The 16,036-nt window shown below is 38.8% G+C and overlaps 1 protein-coding gene across 8 annotated transcripts in view; it reads left to right on the top strand.

The window, feature by feature from the left end:
* Positions 1–3,856: 3,856 nt before the first annotated feature.
* The window catches only part of ALMS1 (ALMS1 centrosome and basal body associated protein), a 228,084-nt gene continuing 215,904 nt past the window's right edge, over positions 3,857–16,036 (top strand). For all 8 annotated transcript variants that reach the window (XR_009221653.1, XM_058550936.1, XM_058550939.1 and 5 more), the window contains exon 1: positions 3,857–4,168. Coding sequence is in view for 7 of the 8 variants with exons in the window: in XM_058550936.1 (XP_058406919.1) it covers positions 3,872–4,168 (297 nt within the window). In the remaining variant the exon portion in view is untranslated. The remainder of the gene's footprint in view (positions 4,169–16,036) is intronic.

Raw genomic sequence — 16,036 nt, 5'->3', positions numbered from 1 at the left:
TTGCAAGAGGAGTACCAAAAATAGCATCCATTTAATCATTCATTGGATAAATATTGAGGGCAACTATATGGCAGGCATAATTCCAGGTGTTAAAGTTGTGAAAAAAGGTCCTTGCTTTCATGAAGCTTATATTCCAGTGAGTACAGACAGAAAATAGACAAACATACATAATGTTAGCTAATGTTAGATGTATAAAGAAAACTAAAGAAGAGTGATGGGTTGGAGAAGGACGGAGGTGCTAAGGGTAGGGATGCTATCTTAGACTAGGTGATCAGAGAAGACCTCTGACATTTGATCAGAAACCTTAATAAAGTAAAAGAGTGAGCAATGGGGGTATCTGGGGGGTTAGCAAATGCAAAGATTTTGTAGTAGTTTGCATGTATTCCAGTGATTTATGGTTATAGTGAATCAGTTTCTTCACTTTTTACTGAATCCTTCTGGCCTTTGCCTTACTATTGAACCTCCAAAACCCAATTAAGATTTCTTTCCTCTATAATAGAAAGCTTTTTGCTCCGCTCACCTCTGTTTATCCAGAAAAGAAGAGGGAGAAGAAGAAAGGAGGAGGAGGATGATGAGGCAAAAACAATGGATATAGTGGGGGAAAGGAGGACATGATGCCCTTGCTCCCTCTTTCACATCCTTCCTAGATGAAGGAAGGAGTAGGCATGCCCCCACGAGTGGGAAGGTCTAGTCTGAGCAGCCCCTCAGGCCTATGGGCACATCAGACTTGTGGTGTGGGAATCTGTACCATTTTGAGTTGCCTGAGCCCAATTTTTTATGAACTCATTCAGCTGTAGTCCTGCTATAGGAAGTGATAGCCAGGAACCTGAACCATAAGTCTCAGCTGTAGGACCCTCTGTTCAAGGTGTATGGGTGGGTGCCATCCTCCCCAGAGGTCTCCACCCACCTTTTCCCATCCTTTGGGCTCCTGCCTTGACAGACAGCTATTACAGAGAATGGTAATTTTTTCTTCTGAGGGCAATATCAGTCCCTAATTTATGTTTAACATTTTTAGCTAGGACCCTTTGTCAGAATCTCAGGCAGTATGCAACGTAAACTTATTATACATCTATGTATCTATGTATTTGTCTATAAACAACATTTGCACAGCACTCTTAGCCAGTGCCGGAGTCATTACAATGTGTTATGGGTGGTAGAAGTGTGTGTGTGTGGGGTTTCTGATAACTCCAAAACTTCGCTCTTATATATATCTCCCCTACAAGACCTTAAAACTGAGTCTAAGGTGGCTATAATGGAAGATGGAGCTGAGGGCTAAGGAGGCACAGCGTGCTCAGAATCACCACTCTCTTCTGAGGAGTAAAGCTCTCTGTTCCTGCGTTGAGTGCATCTTGCCTAGCTTCTTCCTTCCCAGAGAAACAGGAATGTCTGAATTCCATTTTGGGTGAAAGCTGAACTCCCCAAAGGGGTAACAGCAGGGAAACAATATGGAGAATACACGGAACAGGAAGAGTCTGAATGATAAGGGGTTTAATCTTACTACAGTGGGTGGCCAGATTTTTCTGTGCTCTCAGGGAATAAGAACCCCCAGCTCCTGTCCTGTCTTCTTGTTGCAGCACCATCTTCAACACCTGCTGCTACTACTATTACTAGAAGGAAGCATCAACAGGGGCGTTCTCTTGGCCATAGAGAGACAGGTGCTGGGGGCGGCATTTCTGTTTCCTAGCACAGTGCCTTGAACCTAGAAAGCACTCAATAAATCTTTGATCAGGAGGTATTGTGCCTCAGAGCACAAACCAGAATTCTAGTAATTGGGAATGCACCCATACACAGTAAGTTTAAAACTGGCATAGAACTTACATAATTCCTTTAGCTTAATTATGTCAGTGCTCTCCAGCCAATGATCACTGGGAATACACCTATAGTTCAACAAAGTTGGACTTATTATCCACCCCTTGCAACAAGGGAGAACACACGTGGGGAATCATGTATCTCAATAAGTATCTCAATAAGAGGATGTTGTTAGAACTTACAGGATTTGGGCTTGTGTTAGTGATTTTGGGGAAGGTTCAAAGAGGCAAGGCTTTACTCTGAACTAAATGATGTCAGGACGAGGGGGTAATTCTATGACTGAGTATCTTAACGAATCTTATCTAGAAGAAGGGAAGAATAGAGTGATGATAGACCTATAATTGGCAAAGAAGCAGCAGTTGCTCAAATTAGTTGGAAGAGGGAGATGTTTAGTATGTTTATGTTTGGCACAGTAACACTGTTTTTGTTTGTGTTTAGACAAGATTATAAGGTGGTCTTGTTTTTTATTTTATTTTTTTTTGGTGATGAAGATCGGCCCTGAGCCAACATCTATTGCCAATCCTCTTTTTGCTTGAGGAAGACTGTTGCTGAGGTAACATCTGTGCCAATCGTCCTCTACTTTTTCATACATGGGATGCCACCACAGCATGGCTTGATGACTGGTGCATAGGTCCATGCCCAGGATCTGAACCTGTGAACCCCAGGCCACCGAAGTGGAGCTAGCGAACTTAACCACTACGCCACCAGGCCAGCCCCAGAGGTGGTCTTATTTTTTGTCTCCCTTCATCACAGTCACAGAGTGACCTTGTGTGATGTCGGTGTTCTGTGAGATTGCTTATGCTCAATAGGAAAATATCATGGCATAGCTGTGAATGCCAGGCCAGCTCATAAGAACACTGAAGCTTAGTTATTAGTGTCAGACCAGTTCCCACATGCTGGAGAATGTAGTCATCCTAGGCAATACCCCTAAAATTACCCCACCAATGTTGGTTCAACATCATTGCCAATTTATCTCTGCTATTGTGGGGTAATACCATGAAGAATTTTTGCTGGACTCCACTTTAATTATGGCTATCTCCTTAGGTAATAGTAAAGCATCTCAAGATTCTTTAATTTGCCATTCATTTCATAGGGGTTCCTGAAGTGGTCAGGAAATCTGTTTCTAAAACATTTCAAGTCATTGACTAACCCAAAAACATGTACTATAAGTATAAATATTTGTTCTTTTATCTTTTATTAGCCGATAGGTCTGGGCCAGGGCAATTATTGGACTTACAGAAGACCTGGGATGGCATTGACTCAGCCAGCCACTTACTAGGTAAGAGACTTGGGGCAAGTTATTTTTCTGAGCCTTAAGAGTCTTCAAAAATGAAATGGTAAGAATACTTGTTTCACAGAACTGTAAGCATTTAATGAGTTACCATACAATAATTAACGAATAATACCTACCGCTAAGTCCTTCACATTGGTTATCTCCTTTAATTATCACAACTGTCCTATGCGATGGCCTATTATCCTCATTTTACGGAGGCTCAGTTACACCCCTCTAAGTGAAGATGCCAAGATTCAAACTCCCATCTTTCTGATACCAGTGTGACACTTTTCCACTGGTTCAAGCGCCCACCATACAGTGTGTCACACAGTAGGCCTCTCAACCTTTAAAATTTATAATTTGCAAGTTTGGTTATCATGGGTTTAGTCCTAGCGTCTCATCTCCCCTCGGTGCACGGGCAAAATTTAGTTATGGCCCGGTCTGGCCGAGGACCAAATTATCCCCTTCTCTGAGAGGAGCCCAGTCCAGTCCGAGTTTATTGTGACCTTACAGTACTGTGAGCAGAATCCCACCTGGTGACGGGGTCGACGCGGTGGCTTCTCCCGTCGCCAGCCCCCTACTCCGCCTTCCCGCCCGCCCTCGGCGGGGCGTCCCTAGCAACGCGCGCGCTCACTGCCGGCCCCGCCCCGTCGGCGCGGCGAGGCGCGGGGCGCGAAGCGGTCTTTGCGCCTGCGCGCGGCCGTAACCGCCAGTCGGCTCACTTCTCCTCCCCGCCCTCCGCCCTCCCTTCTGCCCCTCCTCCTCAGCTTCCCCGAGCCGGACACCAATATGGAGCCTGAGGACCTGCCCTGGCCCAGCGAGCTGGAGGAGGAGGTGGAGGAGGAGGCGGAGCAGGCGGAGACTTTGGACCAGGACGAAGCGGACGTAGTGGAGGAGATGGAGGAAGAGGAGGGACGGGAGCTGGACGCGGACTTGAACTACGAGCGTCAGCCTCGGGAGAGTACTGACGACGAGGACGACGAGGAGGCCAAGGCCTGGCTGCAGGCGCGCCCCCGCAGGACTTTGCCTCCGCCGTCGCTTCCGAGGCACTGCTACCTGGAGGGAGAGCGGACCGGCTCGGAGGAGGTGAGCTGGGCCGGGGAGAGGTGTGGACCGCGGTCGGGGCAGGGTGACGTGTCGTCCCGGGCGCTCTGCCTGCTCTCTGCCGCGGCTGCCTCCTGTTCGCTGCCTGTCACGGCGCCTGACGAATAATAAGCGCGCTTTTAAAGGCTTGTAGGAGCCATCTCGCCTCCTGGGCCCCGATGCTTGCCCAGGTTCTGACTACTCCAAGTATCCCGTTCTTTCTCACAAAGACTTCTCTTGTTTCCTCGCCTCGGTGGGTCCCGGGCCTTTTGAATGACACCAGATGTTCAGAGGAGCCAGTATTCCCAGTGTGTGTCGTTAAGAAACTCTTTTAGGGAGGAGGTGGGGCTTGTCGTGCCCTGAAGGAGGGGAAAAGGGCGGTGTCGGAGTGGAGAGAGTGGTTGCCCAGGAACTATCTTGTTGGGGAGACAATTAGGAGATTAGTTTGCAGGGCTCCCCCTGAGGGAGTAGTGTGGATTGTGTACACCGCATGATTAGTCAGTCTCAAGAGGCTCCTCGCCGGCTGTGCTTCTCCGGACCCTTGTTTGTAGCAATAAAGGGGTCCCCAGCCGGTAGGAGGGGCTTAGATATGCAGGACGTTTATGCTGCAGTTCCAGACAGTCTGGAAAATGAGAAAGCACAGGGTAATACACAGTTGAGAAAGAGCTGATTTTATGGTTGGCTCCTGAAAATCGTTTTGAAAATAACTGCATTTAATTGATTGCTTTTCAGGGAGAAAAAAAGGTTTCCTATCCAATTCGTATATCAAGTCTTCAGACATTTATTAAGTTTTTAATCTGTGCAAGGTACATTGTGGGGACAAAAAAAAAGCCTAGGGTTTATTGTCTAGGAATGCTCCTTAGACAAGATGTAAACTGTGCAAAGTACAGCAGTTGAAAAGACAGAGAAAAGGCTATATAGACCTGTGCTGTTCAGTATAGTAGTAACTAGCCATGTGTGGCTCTTTACATCTTAATTAGTTAAAATTAAATAAAATTCAAAACTTAGTGTCTCTGTTGTACTAACCACGTTTCAAGTGCTCAGTAGCCACACTTGACTAGTGGCTGCTCTATTGAACAGTGCAGATATAGAATAGTTCCATCATCGCAGAAAATTCTATTGGACATTGATGCTGTAGACTATTGATTATTGAAGAGCAATAGTTGTTTTGCCTGGTAAATAGTCCAGTGCTTAATTCATTGAGCATATGTTGAGCATTCACTATGGGCCACACATTGTGCTGGATGCTAAGGAACCTTGGTGAACCTAAACAATTTTTATCTCTGCCTTTCTAGTGTTCACAGTCTAGAGAGGAAGGCAGACAAAATGCAATTGGTTACATAAATGAACATGGGATATCTTTCCATTTATTTAGATCTCCTGTAAATTTGTTTAAGAATGTTTTGTAGTTTTCAGAGTATAAGTTTTGCACTTCTTTTCTTAAATTATTCTACATATTTTATTCTTTTTGGTGCTATGTAAGTGGAATTTTTTTTTAATTTCATTTTTGGATTGTTCATTGTAAGTGTATAAAAAGACAATTGATTTTTGTATCTTAATCTTGAATCCAGTAACTTTGCTGAACTTGTTTATTAGTTCTAATAGATTTTTGGTGTACTCCCTAGGATTTTCTATATGTAAGACCATGTCAAATGTGAATACATATAGTTTCATTCTTCTTTTGCTATCTGGATGCCCTTTATTTATTTTTTCTTGCCTAATTTCCTTGGCTAGAACCCCCAGTGTAATGCTGAATAGAAGCGGTGAGAGTGGATATCCTTGTTTTATTCCTATTTTTAGGGGGAAAGCATCGAGCCTTTCACTAAAAGTATGTTAGTTGTGGGTTTTTCATAGATGTCCTTATCAGATTGATGAAGTTTCCTTCTATTCCTAGTTTGTTGAGTGTTTTTAATCATGAAAGGGGTATTGGGTTTTGTCAAATTTTTCTATTAATTGGTGTATTACGTTAATTCATATTACGTTGTTAAGTCAAGTGCGCATTCTGGGGATAATTTACTTCATCATGGTGTATAAATATTTCTTATGTTGCTGGATGTAGGAACATATATATATACTAATTTGCTAGTTTTTTTTTAGAATTTTTGCATGTATATTCCCAAGGTATTGATCTATAGTTTTCTTTTGTTGTTTTTGTTTGGTTTAGTATCAGGGTAAGATTGGCATCATAAAATGAGTTGAAAGTGTTCCTTCTGTTTTTGGAAGTTTATGAAGGATTGGCATTAATAATTCTTTGGCTGTTAGATTACACCATATGGGTCTCAGCTTTTCTTTTGGGAAGTATTTTAATTACTAATTTCCTCTCTTTTCTTGCTATAGGTCTATTCAGATTTTCTATTCCTTCTTGAGTCAGTTCTATTAGTTTGTGTTTTCTAGGTATTTGTCCATTTCCTCTAAGTTATCAGATTTCTTGACACAGTTTTCATAGTATTCTCTTCTAGTTCTTTGTATTTCTGTAAGATTGGTAGTGAAGTCCTCTCTTTAATTTATGATTTTAGTAATATGAGTACTCTCTTTTTTTCTTGGTGAGTCTAGCTAAAAGTTTTTCAATTTGGGTGATATTTTCAGACCCAACTTTTGTTTTCATTGATTTCCACTATTCTCTATTTCATTGATTTCCATTTTAGTCTTATTTCCTTCCTTCTGCTTTTTTTGGGTTTAGTTTTTTCTTTTCTAGTTTAAGGTGCAGGGGTAGGCTGTTGGTCGAGATCTTTATTCTACAGTTATGCATCGCTTAATAACGGGGGTATGTTCTGAGGAATGCATCGTTAGGTGATCTCGTTGTGCAAACATCATAGAGTATACGTACACAAACCTAGATGGTATAGCCTACTATACACCTAGGCTACATGGTACTAATCTTATTTTTTTTTAATTTTTTCTTTTTTTTTTTGTGAGGAAGATCAGCCTTGAGCTAACATCCATGCTAATCCTCCTCCTTTCGCTGAGGAAGACCGGCTCTGAGCTAATGTCTATTGCCAATCCTCCTCCTTTTTTTCCCCAAAGCCCCAGTAGATAGTTGTATGTCATAGTTGCACATCCTTCTAGTTGCTGTATGTGGGACGTGGCCTCAGCGTGACCGGAGAAGCAGTGCGTCCGTGCGTGCCTGGGATCCGAACCCGGGCCACCAGTAGCGGAGCGCGCGCACTTAACTGCTAAGCCACGGGGCCGGCCCTATGTGGTACTAATGTTATGGGACCGTCATTATAAATGCAGTCCATCATTGACTGAAATGTTATTATGCAGCTCTGATTGTATTTGTAATATATACATTTATGGCTATAAATTTCCGTCTGAGCACTGCTTTAGCTGCATTCCATTAGTTTTGGTATGTAGTGTTTTTGTTATCATTTCAAAATATTTGAAAAGTCTCTTTGTGATTTCTTTTTTTTTTTTTTTTTTTTTTTTTTTTTTTTTACATTTTTATTGATATTTTAATGGTTTCTAACATTGTGAGATTTTGGGTTGTACATTTTTGTTTGTCCTTCACCCCATATATGACTCCCTTCACCCCTTGTGCCCACCCCCCACCCCCCACCCCCACTTCCCGGGTAACCACAGTCCAGTTTTCTCTGTCCATGTGTTTGTTTATATTCCACATATGAGTGAGATCATACAGTGTTTGTCTTTCTCTTTCTGGCTTATTTCACTTAACATAATACGCTCCAGGCCCATCCATGTTGTTGCAAATGGGACGATTTTGTCTTTTTTTATGGCTGAGTAGAATTCCATTGTATATATATACCACATTTTCTTAATCCAATCGTCAGTCGAGGGACACTTAGGTTGCTTCCACTTCTTGGCTATGGTGAATAATGCTGCAATGAACATAGGGGTGCATAAGCCTCTTTGGATTGTTGATTTCAGGTGCGTTGGATAGATTCCCAGTAGTGGGATGGCTGGATCATAGGGCATCTCTATTTTTAATTCTTTGAGGAATCTCCATACCGTTTTCCATAGAGGCTGCACCAATTTGCATTCCCACCAGCTGTGTATGAGGGTTCCTGTTTCTCCACATCCTCTCCAACATTTGTTGTTTTTTGTCTTGGTGATTATAGCCATTCTAACGGGCGTGAGGTGGTATCTTAGTGTCGTTTTGATTTGCATTTCCCTGATGATTAGTGATGTTGAGCATCTTTTCATGTGCCTATTGGCCATCTGTATATCTTCCTTGGAGAAGTGTCTGTTCATTTCCTCTGCCCATTTTTTGATCGGGTTGTTTGTTTTTTTGTTGTTCAATTGTGTGAGTTCTTTATATATTATGGAGATCAACCCCTTGTCAGATGTATGTTTTGCAAATATTCTCTCCCAGCTGGTTGGTTGTTTGTTCATCTTGATTCTGATTTCATTTGTCTTATAAAAGCTCTTTAGTCTGATAAAGTCCCACTTGTTTATTTTTTCTTTAGTTTCCCTAGTCTGGGTAGGCATGTCATCCGAAAAGATTCCTTTAAACCCAATGTCAAATAGTGTGTTGCCTATATTTTCTTCTATGAGTTTTATAGTTTCAGGTCTCACCTTCAGGTCTTTGATCCATTTTGAGTTAATTTTTGTGAATGGCGATAGCACATGGTCCACTTTCATTCTTTTGCATGTGGATGTCCAGTTTTCCCAACACCATTTATTGAAGAGACTTTCCTTTCTCCATTGCATGTCCTTAGCACCTTTGTCGAAAATTAGCTGTCCGTATATGTGTGGTTTTATTTCTGGGCTTTCAATTCTGTTCCATTGATCTGTGTGCCTGTTTTTGTACCAGTACCATGCTGTTTTGATTACTATTGCTTTGTAGTATGTTTTGAAGTCAGGAATTGTGATGCCTCCTGCTTTGTTCTTTTTCTTTAGGATTTCTTTAGCTATTCGGGGTCTTTTGTTGCCCCATATAAATTTTAGTATTCTTTTTTCTATTTCTGTGAAGAATGTCATTGGGATTCTGATTGGGATTGCATTGAATCTGTAGATTGCTTTAGGTAATATAGACATTTTAACTATGTTTATTCTTCCAATCCACGTGCATGGGATATCTTTCCATTTCTTTATGTCATCGTTGATTTCCCTCAATAATGTCTTGTAGTTCTCATTGTATAGGTCCTTCACCTCCTTGGTAAGATTTATTCCTAGGTATTTTATTCTTTTTGATGCAATTGTAAATGGTATTATCTTTTTGAGCTCTCTTTCTGTTAGTTCATTATTAGCATATAGAAATGCAACTGATTTTTGTAGATTGATTTTGTACCCTGCAACTTTGCTGTAGTTGTTGATTGTTTCTAACAGTTTTCCAACAGATTCTTTAGGGTTTTCTATATATACAATCATGTCATCTGCAAATAGTGAGAGTTTCACTTCTTCGTTACCTTTTTGGATTCCTTTTATTCCTTTTTCTTGCCTAATTGCTCTGGCCAAAACCTCCAGTACTATGTTGAACAGGAGTGCTGAGAGTGGGCAGCCCTGCCTCGTTCCTGTTCTCAGAGGAATGGCTTTCAGTCTTTCCCCGTTGAGTATGATGTTAGCTGTGGGTTTGTCGTATATGGCCTTTATTATGTTGAGGTACTTTCCTTCTATTCCCATTTTATTGAGAGTTTTTATCATAAATGGATGTTGTATCTTGTCAAATGCCTTCTCTGCGTCTATTGAGATGATCATGTGGTTCATACAGTTGCTTTTTAAATCAGTGAAGAAAGCAGAAGAAATATGCAGTTATACTCTCTTTTGCAATTACCTGCAAAATTGCTTTGATTGGCACTCTGTTATTTTGCATAAATTTGAATTACTCTGTGGTGTCACTTGCTTTTATCCTAAAGAACTTCCTTTAGTATTTCTTGTAAGACAGATTCATTATCAACAAATTTTCATATTGGTTTATCTGCAGATTAAAAATTTTTTTTTTATGTGAGGGAGATTAGCCCTGAGCTAACATCCGTTGCCAATCCTCCTCTTTTTGCTGAGGAAGATTGGCCCTGGGCTAACATCCGTGTCCATCTTCCTCTACTTTATATGGGACGCCACCACAGCATGGCTTGACAAGCAGTACGTCAGTCTGTGCCCGCGGTCTGAATCCTGGGCCGCTGAAGTGGAGTGCGCGAACTTAACTGCTATGCCACCAGGCCGGCCCCTAAAAATTTTTTTAAAATTTTAATTGTGGTAACATAGTATAACATAAAATTTACCATCTTAACCATTTTTAGGTGTACACCTTAATAATGTTAAATACATTAACATTGTTGTGCAAACAATCTCCAGAACTCTTTTCATCTCACAAAACTGAAACTCTATACCCATTAAACAACAACTCTCCATTCCACCTCACCCCAGCCCCTGGCAACCACCATTCTACTTTGTGTTTCTATGAATTTGCTTTTCTGGTACCTCATTTAAGTGGAATCATACAGTATTTGTTATTTGTGACTGGCTTATTTCGCTTAGTTTAATGTCCTCAGGGTTCATCCGTGTTGTAGCCTGTGACCAGATTACCTTCCTTTTTAAAGCTGAATAATATTCCATTGTATGTATATACCACATTTTGTTTATCTAATTATCAGTTTTGTAAGAGTTTTATAGTTTTAGGTCTTCTATTTAGATCTTTGATCCATTTTGAGTTAATTTTTGTATATGGTGTTAGGTAAGGGTCTAATTTCATTCTTTTGCATGTGGATATCCAGTTTTCCCAGCACCATTTGTTGAAAAGACTGACCTTTTCCCATTGAGTGGTTTTGGCACCCTTGTCCTAAATCATTTGTCCATATATGTGAGAGTTTATTTCTGGGCTCTCTATTCTACTTCATTGGTCTATTTGTCTGTCTTTATGTCTGTACTACACTCATGTAATTACTGTAGCTTTTTAATATACTTAAAAATCAGGTAGTGTGAGTCCTCTGACTATTCTTTTTCGAAATTGTCTTGGCTATTTGGGGTCCCTTGAGATTCCATATGAATTTTAGGATAGTTTTTTCTATTTCTACAAAAAAATGCCACTGGGATTTTGATAGAGATTACATTGGATCTTTAGATTATTTGGATAGTATGGACATCTTAATATTACGTCTGCCAGTCCCTGAACATGGCATGCCTTTCCATTTATTTGCTTTTTAAAAAAATTTTTTTAGTAATATTTTGTAGCTTACAGTGTACAAGTCTTTTGCCTTCTTAGTCAAGTTTATTCCTAAGTATTTTATCCTTTCTAATGCTATTGCAAATAGAGGTGTTTTTGTAATTTCCTTTTTGAGTTGTTTATTGTTAGTGTATGGAAATGCAACTGATTTTTGCATGTTGATTTTGTATCTTGCAACTTTGCTGAATTCAAGTTCTAACACAACTCATATGCATGTGGAATATTTAGAGTTTTCTACACATGAGATCATGTCATCTGTGAATAGAGATAATTTTACTTCTTCCTTCCTTTCTAATTTGGATGCTTTTTATTTTTCTTGCCTAATTGCTCTGGCTAGGACTTCCAGTACTGTGTTGAATAGAAGTGGCAAGAGTGGGCATTCTTGCCTTGTTCCTGATCTTAGAGGAAAAACTTTCAGTTGTTTACCATTGAGTATGTTGTTAGTTGTGCGCTTTCATAAATGGCCTTTATTATGTTGATATAGTTTCCTTCTATTCCTAGTTTGTTGAGTGTTTTTATAATGAAAGAGTGTTGAATATTGTCAAATGCTTTTTCTGTATCAATTGAGATGATCATGTGGTTTTGTCCTTCATTCTGTTAATGCAAGGTATTACACTGATTGAGTTTATATGTTGAACCATCCTTGCATTCCAGGGATAAATCCCACTTGATCGTGGTGTATAATCCTTTTAATGTGCTGTGAATTCTGTGTGCTAGTATTTTGTTGAGAATTTTTGCATCAGTATTCATCAGGGATATTGGTCTGTAGTTATCTTTTCTTTTAGTGTTTTCATCTAGCTATTTTGTATCAGAGTAATGCAGACCTCATAGAATGAGTTAGAAGTGTTCTCTCCTCTCCAGTTTTTGGGAAGAGTTTCAGGAAGATTGGTGTTAATTCTTTAAATGTTTGGTATAATTCTGCAGTGAAGCCCTCTGGTCCCTGGCTTTTCTCTATTGGGAGGTTTTTGATTACTGATTCAATCTCCTTGCTAGTTATTGGTTTGTTCAGATTTTCTGTTTCTTCATGATTCAGTCTTGGTAAGTTGTGTGTTTCTAGGAATTTTTGTGTTTCTTCTTGGCTATCCAATTTATTGGTGTACAGTTGTTCATAGTATTCTCTTCTTTTTTCTGTGGCATTGGTTGTAATATTCCCTCTTTCATTACTAATTTTATTTTTGAATCTTCTTTTTTTTCTTAATCAGTCTAGCTAAGTGGTTTTCAATTTTGTTGATCTCTTAAAACAACTTTTAGTTTCATTAATTTTTTTATTCCTGTTCACTATTTTGTTTATCAGTACTCTAATCTTTATTATTTTTTTCCATCTGCCTGCTTTAGGTTTAGTTTGTTCTTCTAGTTCCTTGAGGTATCAGTTAGGTTGTTGATTTGAGATCTTGCTTTTTTTTAATGTACGCATTTACAGCTTTAAACTTTCCTCTTAGCACTGCTTTCACTGCATCTCATAAGTTTTGGTATTTTGTGCTTTCAATTTCATTTGTGTCAAAGTATTTTCTAATTTCCTTTGTGACTTCTTGTTTGACCCATGGGTTTTCTAATAGTGTAGTGTTTAATTTCCACATGTTTGTGGAATTTCCAGTTATTCTTATGCTATTGTTTTTTAGTTTCATTCCGTTGTGATTGGAAAAGATTCTGAGTATGATTTTAATCTTCTTGAATTTGTTAAGGCTTGTTTTGTGGCCCAATGTCCATGTGTACTTGAGAATGTGTATTCTGCTGTTGTTGAGTGGAATGTTCTGTATATGTGTGTTAGGTCCAATTGGTCTGTAGTGTTGTTCAGTTCCTCTATTTCCTTATTGTTCTTTTGTCTGATAGTTCTATCCATTATTGAAAGTGGGGTATTGAAGTCTCTTAATATTATTGTGTTGCTATGTATTTTTCCCTTCAATTCTTTCAAAGTTGTCTCCTTAATTTAGGGGCTTTGAGATTGGGTGCATAAATACTTATAATTGCTATATCTTCTTGGTGAATTGACCTTTTTTTCATTATAAAATGTCCTTCTTTGTCTCTTATAACAGTTTTTGATTTAAAATCTATTTTGTCTGATGTTAATATAGCCACTCCTGTGCTCTTTTGGTTACCATTTGCATGAAATATCTTTTTCCAGCCTTTCATTTTCAGCCCCCTTGTCCTTAGATCTAAAGTGTTTTTCTCACAGACAGCATATAGTTGGAAGACCACTAACTTTGAATATTAAAGACTGACTCAGAGAAGGACTCTTTAAAACTGTTAATTTATATGATAAGACATTTAATCTCAGATCAGAGAGTTGCTGATGACAACTGCTTAGTTTTGAAGCATTCATCTTAAGAATCCTGCTTCATGTATTTGGTTTATACCACTATCCAGAAGCAACTGTGGGAAAGCTGATCAAACATATGGGACTGTATTAGAAATTAGTTTCTTTGACGAAGTCTAAACAGTCAGGTAGGTAATAAAAATAAGAAGTTCTGAAAAAAAAATAAGTTCTGGGAAATGGGTTTTTTAATAAGAACTTTTCTTTTAACATTTAATTTTAACCTTTGGGTTTTCTTTGAACTGATAAAAGTGAGGGAGAGTGTTCTTTTTCTCACACATTGCGTTAGTTGTCAAAGTGCTAGTTTCTTAATATTGTATCATTAGTTTTCTACAAATATTCTAATGAATTGAATTCGTTTTTGTAAGCTGTTGTGAATTAGCTATTTTCAAAGGCAAGACCCCATGCTCCACATCCAGCATTATTTAGCTGCAATGAATAGCCATTTTGAACATTTATTTGGCATTCTTCTTTCCTGGAGGGCTCAAAGAAGACAAACTGTGCCAAAACATTGGCTGTATTCTTATATATTTGGGTATTTCAGATTGCCAAAATGAATTTACAAAACTGCTTTCTTTGCTTTTTATTCTTTATCCCTTAAAAATTGCCATTGAAGCAAGGTGGGTGTGCTTCTTGGTGCTCTACCTTTTGAAAAACCTTTTGGAAGAGTTGATACCTTAGAAGTCTTTTAGTTATTGAATAGACTTCAAATTAAGCTGGCCTTTCTGTGACCAAAAGCACATTGTTGTAAGTGCTATGTAAAAATGTTTTGTTAGTGTAGTAACAGTGTTTTAATTCTGGAAAAAGTCTAATGACTTTGGGTTTTCTTCAGAGGCTCTTTCAACATTTGTGGTTATTAATATTTTGTTAGCATTCATCTTTTCTTTACTCATTACTACCTGTCTTACTTTTACCTCTTCTTTTTTTATGAATATTGTGTCTTTATCTCTTTGAGGATCTGACATATTCTTATTTTAAAATCTTTTGAAAGTACAGTTTGTAATCTCATTTTCATCAGGAGTGTTGTTTTGTTTTGTGTTTTGGTGTACCTTTCCCTAGCTCCTGTTTTTGTGGTTGTCTCTGTCTTGCCCCGTGTGGCTGCTTCTTTAGAAGGAGGTCTTATATTGGAAGCTTTGGGTCCTTATTTTCCAGGGATATTGGGGAAAAATCTCAAGAACCAGTCCCTGAAGCAGCCTGTGACTTGACGTAGGTCATTTTTGTTTGATGCCTCTAATCTTTTCCATTTGCATTGCTTCAGCCTTGGGCAGCAGTCACAGCTTTTATTGCCTTCTTTCACAGGTGGGAGAACCCTGCTTCAATCCCTGATTTCACAAAATGAGCCTACTTTTGTTCCCATTGTCCATGCTATGTGATGATTTTAGTTCTTATTATTAGGGTTAATTTCTTAGGTGCCTCAAGCAGTAAGATTTTAAAACAGATAACTTGCTTGTTTCTGCTTGCTTCTTTTACTTTTAGGGGGTATAGGAGATTAAGGAACTGCTGTGGTTTATTGGAAAGTGTGTTGAGTCCTAAATGGGTAACCTTAAGTCTCTGTTTCCTTATTTTTAAGTGGACAATAATTTGGACAGTGGTTGTGAAGTTGAAATGTTATTATGTATGTGAAAGTGCTTTATAAACTGAGAATATAATCTAAATGTTTGATTTTGTTTATCATTGTTTAATCATAGTGATTGTGTTACTACTTTATTTAAATCTGCTTTTGATTTTCAGGTTGTTCCATTGACCTCTCATGTTTGGCAACAGCCATTATATCAAGACAATAGTAGAACACAGATTTCTGATACTAATGTGGTCTCTTTTGGTTCTGAGGATGGTCAGTTATGACTTGTGTTACTGGCAAACTTTCTTTTCATAAGCAGCATGAGAAATTCTGATTTAGCTGTGAAGAATGGAAAGAGGAGAATTACTTTAATATTCGTTTTTTCTAATAGATCTTTGGCAACCTTCATTATATAGAACAGCAGTTCACTTTTTTTTTCTGTCTCAGGACTCCTTTACATTTTTCAAAAGTATTTTAAAGAGCTTTTACTTATATGGGTTATCTATATTGATATTTGGCTTACTAGTAATTAAAACATTTACAAAATATTTATTTTAAAATAACAAACCCATTACATATTAACATAAATAATGTATTTTTTTTATTGATGTTTTAATAGTTTTTTTAGCATTGTGAAATTTTGGATTGTACATTTTTGTTTGTCCATCACCATATATATGACTCCCTTCACCCCTTTTGCCCACCCCCCACTCCCATTGCCCCTGGTAACCACAATACAGTTTTCTCTGTCCATGTGTTTGTTTATATTCCACATATGAGTGAGATCATACAGTGTTTGTCTTTCTCCTTCTGGCTTACTTCACTTAACATAATACCCTCCAGGCCCATACATGTTGTTGCAAATGGGACGATTTTGTC

The sequence above is a fragment of the Diceros bicornis genome, chromosome 12, assembly GCF_020826845.1.
Source record: "Diceros bicornis minor isolate mBicDic1 chromosome 12, mDicBic1.mat.cur, whole genome shotgun sequence".
Classification (NCBI taxonomy): Eukaryota; Metazoa; Chordata; class Mammalia; order Perissodactyla; family Rhinocerotidae; genus Diceros; species Diceros bicornis.
This window is presented reverse-complemented; position numbering and strand designations above follow the sequence as displayed.